The 6,926-nt window shown below is 42.0% G+C and overlaps 7 protein-coding genes and 1 pseudogene across 7 annotated transcripts in view; 3 read left to right on the plus strand and 5 right to left on the minus strand. All coding sequences in view use genetic code 6, as the record gives it.

The window, feature by feature from the left end:
* Positions 1 to 29: 29 nt before the first annotated feature.
* On the plus strand, positions 30 to 188 carry SS50377_26104 (uncharacterized protein; the record flags this gene model as incomplete). Its single annotated transcript, XM_067909922.1, has 1 exon — positions 30 to 188. One exon carries the CDS (start codon positions 30 to 32, stop codon positions 186 to 188), a length of 159 nt encoding a protein of 52 aa, XP_067762678.1.
* A 296-nt stretch (positions 189 to 484) lies between these two features.
* Positions 485 to 912, minus strand: SS50377_26105 (Hypothetical protein; annotated as a pseudogene).
* Positions 913 to 982: 70 nt separating this feature from the next.
* On the minus strand, positions 983 to 1,396 carry SS50377_26106 (uncharacterized protein; the record flags this gene model as incomplete). Its single annotated transcript, XM_067909923.1, has 1 exon — positions 983 to 1,396. The coding sequence occupies one exon, from the start codon at positions 1,394 to 1,396 to the stop codon at positions 983 to 985; it is 414 nt and encodes a 137-aa protein (XP_067762679.1).
* Positions 1,397 to 1,541: 145 nt separating this feature from the next.
* On the minus strand, positions 1,542 to 3,026 carry SS50377_26107 (Transmembrane domain-containing protein; the record flags this gene model as incomplete). Its single annotated transcript, XM_067909924.1, has 1 exon — positions 1,542 to 3,026. The coding sequence occupies one exon, from the start codon at positions 3,024 to 3,026 to the stop codon at positions 1,542 to 1,544; it is 1,485 nt and encodes a 494-aa protein (XP_067762680.1).
* A 103-nt stretch (positions 3,027 to 3,129) lies between these two features.
* Positions 3,130 to 3,402, minus strand: SS50377_26108 (uncharacterized protein; the record flags this gene model as incomplete). The annotated part of the gene is made up of 1 exon (XM_067909925.1): positions 3,130 to 3,402. The coding sequence occupies one exon, from the start codon at positions 3,400 to 3,402 to the stop codon at positions 3,130 to 3,132; it is 273 nt and encodes a 90-aa protein (XP_067762681.1).
* Positions 3,403 to 4,288: 886 nt separating this feature from the next.
* On the minus strand, positions 4,289 to 4,642 carry SS50377_26109 (uncharacterized protein; the record flags this gene model as incomplete). Its single annotated transcript, XM_067909926.1, has 1 exon — positions 4,289 to 4,642. One exon carries the CDS (start codon positions 4,640 to 4,642, stop codon positions 4,289 to 4,291), a length of 354 nt encoding a protein of 117 aa, XP_067762682.1.
* A 1,329-nt stretch (positions 4,643 to 5,971) lies between these two features.
* SS50377_26110 (uncharacterized protein) lies at positions 5,972 to 6,244 on the plus strand (the record flags this gene model as incomplete). Its single annotated transcript, XM_067909927.1, has 1 exon — positions 5,972 to 6,244. One exon carries the CDS (start codon positions 5,972 to 5,974, stop codon positions 6,242 to 6,244), a length of 273 nt encoding a protein of 90 aa, XP_067762683.1.
* Positions 6,245 to 6,347: 103 nt separating this feature from the next.
* SS50377_26111 (Transmembrane domain-containing protein) overlaps positions 6,348 to 6,926 on the plus strand; it is a gene marked incomplete at both ends in the record, with an annotated part of 1,485 nt that continues 906 nt past the window's right edge. The window contains one exon of the mRNA XM_067909928.1: positions 6,348 to 6,926. This exon is cut by the window's right edge and continues 906 nt beyond it. Coding sequence (XP_067762684.1) covers positions 6,348 to 6,926 — 579 coding nt within the window.

A 6,926-nucleotide genomic window follows, 5' to 3' on the forward strand; every position in this document is an offset into this window, starting at 1 on the left:
AAATTTCCCTTCCGAATTTCCTTCCTCAAATGGCCAACGAAAAAGCAATGACAGGATTAGAAAGATACAGAGAAAAGTAGAGAGCTTTAAAGGCATCTAGACTTGCTAATCTTAAGAAAGGTCGTGAAAACGCAAAAGCTGGCAAGACTGTAGCTAAGGCTCCTGTAAAGAAATCTCTCAAAAAGTGACGCTATAATTATGCTTATTATAATATATAACAGTAGATTTATTTTATAAATCTCTTTTTGTAATATATTTGAATATATTTGTATAATAATATAATTGTTTGCAAAAATTGTATTTAGCTTAATGTACAAATTAATTACGTACTAATGATACAAATTCAATAACTGTATTATTCAATTCTTTGTATCGGTGCATAAAAGTATGTATGTGCCCTTACAATTAACATAATGTAACTATGAATTCTAGTATACACCCGCTGACCTAACTCTTGTCGCAAATATAGTAAAATTTACATGTACAGACGCCGCGCTTGCGGTTGCGGGCGAGCTGGAGCGGGCTCATGGCGCCGCTGCGCCCGTTCTCGGCCACGCGCCCGACGACGACCTTGCACAACAGCGTGGTGGTCGCCAGACGGCTGCGGACCTGGGACTCGCAGCTGATTCTGGGCGGCGCCAGGGGCGAGTTGGCGTGGCGGATTTTGAGGTACTTCTGCAGATCGGCGCTGGCGCTCGCCTGCTGTTCGGCGGAGCTTGTGGCTGCCGGCTGCACGTTGAACTGGAAGCGGGGGAGGCACTGCACCTGCCGTTTGATGCTGAGCTCCTTGGACAGCAGCGTCGCCTGCGCGTTGACGAAGCGCCGCTCCTGGTTAAAGGCGTAGGTGAACTTGTGCTGCTGGGTGCCGTCGTCCAGCTTCAGGTGCGTGGCGTAGACGATCTCCGTCGGCATTCTGGTGAATACCGCATGATTATTTTATATACTCAGGCGTAACTGCCAGATGGAGTGAGCAGAACTATCCTCACTGCCACCTCTGGCCACCCCCGCATACCTGCCCGGCTGAGCGGCGCACGTAGTGCCGGCTAAATGCCATCGCGCGATCAGGGGCCTGCGGATGCGGTTGGGGCAGCTCCAGCTCGACCTGCGTATCCACGGTCGCATGCTGGGTTGATGTGGGGTAGGAGGCGCGGTCCAAGGAGACTGCAGGGACATCGCTGCCGGTGAGAGATGACGGCAGTGCTTTCCTGGGCGGGATTGCTGGGAACTGTACCCCACCTCCCACCAGGCCTGGCGGGTAGGCGTCCTGGTACGAGGACTGCCTGCGGTGGAAGGCAGCCGCGATGGACGTGTCATCGACCGGTCTGAGAAAGATAGGTAGTGTGGTATCGGGCGGTACGAGCCGATGGAACTTTCGTAGCGTGTTGCGGGGGCGCATTTTTTAAATGTAGTATGTGCCTGAATCCCCTCCCCTCCGATCCCGTTCCCCACCCGTCATGTGCAGGCCCAGCGGCGGTTGCCTTTTACTCCCGCCGCAGACCCGCCATGCCCGGTGCAATTTTTGGCTTCCAAGTATATTTTTCTCACTCAGCGCAGCCAGGGATGAAGACGCGGTCGAGGCAGTCAAGGTGCAGGGCCTCCTCAGCGATCGACTGGCACCGCATCCGTTGGTACTCAATGCAGAAGCTCGAGATCTCTTACATGGTACCAGATCCTTTGTCCTCGTCCTCCTCGAGCAACGCCGCCGCAGCCATCCCGCATACCTGCGCCAGCTCCTACCCCAGGAACCCGAACAGGACAGAATCGGCCACATTAGGGGACTGCAGCTGGGTGGGGCTTAGCGGCACCCAGATCTTCAGGCCGGTCTCGAGTACGAACACCACATACACCAGTACGTCCTCCAGCACCTCCTGGTCGAACTTGCGTTTCAGTACCTGGCGCGCCCTCACATCATTCTTAGCGTCCAGCCGCATCAGCTCCTAACTGTTGAAGTTGTACTGGAAGCGTACCGAGTACGGCTCCAGGTGGACGTACGCGTCCCGGATCGCGATGTAAGGTACGAACACGGTCGGGGCCTCGTCACCAAAGAAATATGATACGCCTTCGTCCAGCTGGTGTATCTCGCTATAGTCCAGCCCGTAGTTGCTGGCGAGTAGGAAACCGCGTAGGTTTCCGCAGAGGGACTTACGCATCAGACTTAGACACTGAGCGCCCTGCTTCGCAGCGAAGTAGAACAGTGGGGCTGTTATACTACTGAGCACCATTCCTACCCCTAGGAATATTTTCATCTGCAGAGCGCTGCCAATGCCGAGCACGGGCATCAGACCTCCAGTTCCCGCCACAGCGAAGAGCACTGTGAGACAAAGCAGGACCAGTACGAAACCTACAGATCCTAGGAGGACCCAGGGAATCGGTATCTATGGTTTGAGGAACTTAGAGTGACCGCATTCGGAGACTAGTAGCTTGGGCATGGACACTGCCAGCCGGGCGCTCTGCTCGAGCAGGCGCTGAACGATGTAGGTAGTGTATCTCCTAGCCTTGTCCACATGGTGCAGCGCGAACACCCCGTACGCTGAAGCCTCCGCGATGCACGCGATTGAGAGGGCCTTTCCGATTACCATTCCTTACTCCGAGAAAACGGCTCCATATATGGCAGACTTAAGGACACCTACGGATATCGAGGCCACCAGGAACGCCCGCCATCCGAAGCCGCCCTTCTCACACACTTTGCTATGAACCCCGCGGCACTGGTCGCTGGGTCGGGCCTCTGGAAAGGCGTTACGCTGCAGAACGTACTCCGCGCTCAGTGCTTCAAGGATGGAGAACTGCTTCGCCTTGGGCCTAGAAAGTGGCCCGGTCTGCACGTCGGCGAGACTGTTCGAGAGCTCAATCACCTACTCTGTGCAACCCTGAAGCTCGCCCACCAGCTTAAACCAATCGATACGGGTGTTGGGGAAATACGTGAAGGAGCGGTGTTCGAGCTATGGTGTTGCAAAGTTGGGGGAGAAAGTTAGCTTCGCATCAGGTGATGCAGGGGAAGTGTGGTCTATTATCGAAGATTCGTCCATTTTTAGTCAGTCGTAGGGTGTAGATCATGAATGATAATCTAGATAATCTGGATCTGCATTAATTCTTGACAGCTGGGTTACTACGCTAGGTTCTCTGTGGAGATCAATATACTGCAGTGGCCTGCGACATTAAACTAGGCACTACGATTATAGTAGACACATACAACCTGAGCAAATGTAAGGGGTAAACGGCGGTCAGAGCGTTGCACGCAACCCACGCAAAACACTTCTAGCATGAAATATGACAGTGCTACGTGTCTAGCTGTTGCTGGGTGACCTGTACGAATCGGCAGACGTCACGTTAACGACGAGAGGACCACCAGATGGTTCCGATAAACTACACAGAATCTATATCAGTTTATGCCCTATGTAGCATCTGCGGTTCTGAGTAGTATATCGGTTTAGTTGGCCTTCCAGCGGACGGATAGCAGAGCAGAATTAACACGCAATTGAGCTAAAAATTTATTTCTCTTTAAAATTAAATACTACTTAGTTTATAAAATAATATATATAAATTATAATACTTCATAAAAATATATTTAGTAATTATAATATTAAACTAAAATAAGTATACTATAAAATTTATGAAAGATATGTGTCACTTTCATGATATTTTATAAAAATAAAAGGAAATAACAGAATTGCGTTAAACAATTATCAACTAATAAAATATTATTAGTACTTTAGATACTAATATGAATTTATAAAGTCAAACATTTATTAATGATGAAAATGAGTATAAGTAAATGATTTAGAAGCTGGTGCACAGAATTTAAAACTTAGAGAATAAATCATAGTTAACGTAACAGGAGTAATAGATACTTAATGAAAATATGAATTTAAAAAATTAAGTGTATGTTTTAAGTAAGTCGTTAGGTGATTGTAAATTAAGTTAATTTGAATAGTTGAAAATAAAAAACTTAACATTGGAAAGTGAAGTCAAGGAACTCTAAAAATAAGTATAATTCTTTTAAGATAAAAATGAAGAGTAGAAGTAGTATTATTTAGTAATTTAAAACAAAATAAGGGAATAACTTAAATTATAGAAAGAGAAAAATTATTAGTAACATGAAAATAGAATTTAAGAAATAATGAGTAAGTTTGCCGTTCATCGGCTTGATGAGGATAGTAATGAGACGGCTAGACTTATTGAAGAGTATAATAAGAATATCACAAACATATAAAAATAAATCTTGGATGCAATAAAAAGAAAGTGAGTTTGTCATTAGCAGATAAATATATTGTAACTTTAAAATAAAGTATCATAATAGAGCAATATTTAGCCGTTCCAATTTTGGTGTGCTATCAACATGAAGCTTACTTCGTTTATACACATTTTATTTTCTTGAAACAAACTTAACGTCGTATTCATCATAGCATGGTGTTGATTAGCAGTCTTAAGATGACTCTTATATAAGAGAAGTTTATAATAACTGCAGATTGTTAACTTCATTAATTATTATTTTCTATTCTTCGGAATGTTCCTAATTATCTGACTGTCGATCTAACTTACTAATGTTTTTAGATGTATAATCTGTACTATTGCTAATACTACTTAAAAATGGATCAAGCTTCTCATTTATTTCTTATCGTAAACTATCTAGGCAGTTTCCCATTCTTATTTCAATTTTAAATAAGATTCTATATTATCTAAATAATAGAGTTAAATAAATGTTTGATTAATTTTATGTATATTTTTAATTGTAAATAATCATTAATATATTTTAAAAGATAATTATATTTAAAAAATAATAAAATAATAATAGTTTTTATTAAAATCAGTTATCGATTAAATTAATTTCGTTTAACGACTAATATAGGAATTCTGACCCTATTATAATTGATAATTAACATATCTTATGATAAATATAATAATTGATTGTATTTATTGAGTAAAAATAGATACGTAACTATGGTTGCTTTAATCTCAAACAAATTATCATATTAATAAGAATTTAAATATTTCACTTCGCATTCTACTTACATACAATATAAATTATACAAACTAGATATGCCAGTGTTTTAAATTAAACTAATTTATTTAATTTATGAATTTTGTTGATGTACTGTATTTTGTCAAATTATATAAAAATCTAGCCATAATTATATATTCATAAAACTTAATAAAGTTAATAAATGTAATAAAAGTTTGGATGTTTGGTTAGTATTGTTCACAATAATTAAATTTATACTTACTATAAACCGTTACTAATTCAAAAACATAAGATTACTCACTCCCATGTTACTTCTTTCTAATTATATATCCGCTAACTTTGTGTTTTTTGGCATCTTAGTTTACCTTGAAGTAATAAAATCTAGGTCTAGAACTTTTAATTCTATTCATTTAGTTATTTTATTAATTGTTTATCTCCGTAGTTTTCTCCTTAGAATGCTGTCTATATCTCTTTATTCTAAGCTTACTCAAAGGAATTAGCACCATTGTCGTAACTAAGCTTCTATTTTAATAAAGATAATTCGCTCTATAATAAAGAGATTTATTGTTTTTATTATTACATTTTTTGAATAACCAAATCCACAGTCTTCATCATAGTTTGCACAGAGTTCATTAGAGAAATCTAATATTAACATTAATTTATGTATAATAATACTAAAATATAGTCTAAAATTAGAATTGCAGCAATACCTAATAACCAATATATTTATTATTATAAATATTTAATGTGAACGATAAAGTTTTCTTATATTTAAGATTACACTTCATTTTTTAATATCTATATTACTTATATTGTTAACTATACTAATAATGTTATTATATTCGGATAACATAACTATTAGGAAAAGTTATAATTGAATTGAACCGCAAACATACTACTCGATAAAAATATAATAATGTATAAGGAATTATAAATATATTAAAGTTAATTCTGCTCTGCTATCCGTCCGCTGGAAGGCCAACTAAACCGATATACTACTCAGAACCGCAGATGCTACATAGGGCATAAACTGATATAGATTCTGTGTAGTTTATCGGAACCATCTGGTGGTCCTCTCGTCGTTAACGTGACGTCTGCCGATTCGTACAGGTCACCCAGCAACAGCTAGACACGTAGCACTGTCATATTTCATGCTAGAAGTGTTTTGCGTGGGTTGCGTGCAACGCTCTGACCGCCGTTTACCCCTTACATTTGCTCAGGTTGTATGTGTCTACTATAATCGTAGTGCCTAGTTTAATGTCGCAGGCCACTGCAGTATATTGATCTCCACAGAGAACCTAGCGTAGTAACCCAGCTGTCAAGAATTAATGCAGATCCAGATTATCTAGATTATCATTCATGATCTACACCCTACGACTGACTAAAAATGGACGAATCTTCGATAATAGACCACACTTCCCCTGCATCACCTGATGCGAAGCTAACTTTCTCCCCCAACTTTGCAACACCATAGCTCGAACACCGCTCCTTCACGTATTTCCCCAACACCCGTATCGATTGGTTTAAGCTGGTGGGCGAGCTTCAGGGTTGCACAGAGTAGGTGATTGAGCTCTCGAACAGTCTCGCCGACGTGCAGACCGGGCCACTTTCTAGGCCCAAGGCGAAGCAGTTCTCCATCCTTGAAGCACTGAGCGCGGAGTACGTTCTGCAGCGTAACGCCTTTCCAGAGGCCCGACCCAGCGACCAGTGCCGCGGGGTTCATAGCAAAGTGTGTGAGAAGGGCGGCTTCGGATGGCGGGCGTTCCTGGTGGCCTCGATATCCGTAGGTGTCCTTAAGTCTGCCATATATGGAGCCGTTTTCTCGGAGTAAGGAATGGTAATCGGAAAGGCCCTCTCAATCGCGTGCATCGCGGAGGCTTCAGCGTACGGGGTGTTCGCGCTGCACCATGTGGACAAGGCTAGGAGATACACTACCTACATCGTTCAGCGCCTGCTCGAGCAGAGC

Source organism: Spironucleus salmonicida, chromosome 6 (genome assembly GCF_000497125.1).
Source record: "Spironucleus salmonicida strain ATCC 50377 chromosome 6, whole genome shotgun sequence".
Classification (NCBI taxonomy): Eukaryota; Fornicata; order Diplomonadida; family Hexamitidae; genus Spironucleus; species Spironucleus salmonicida.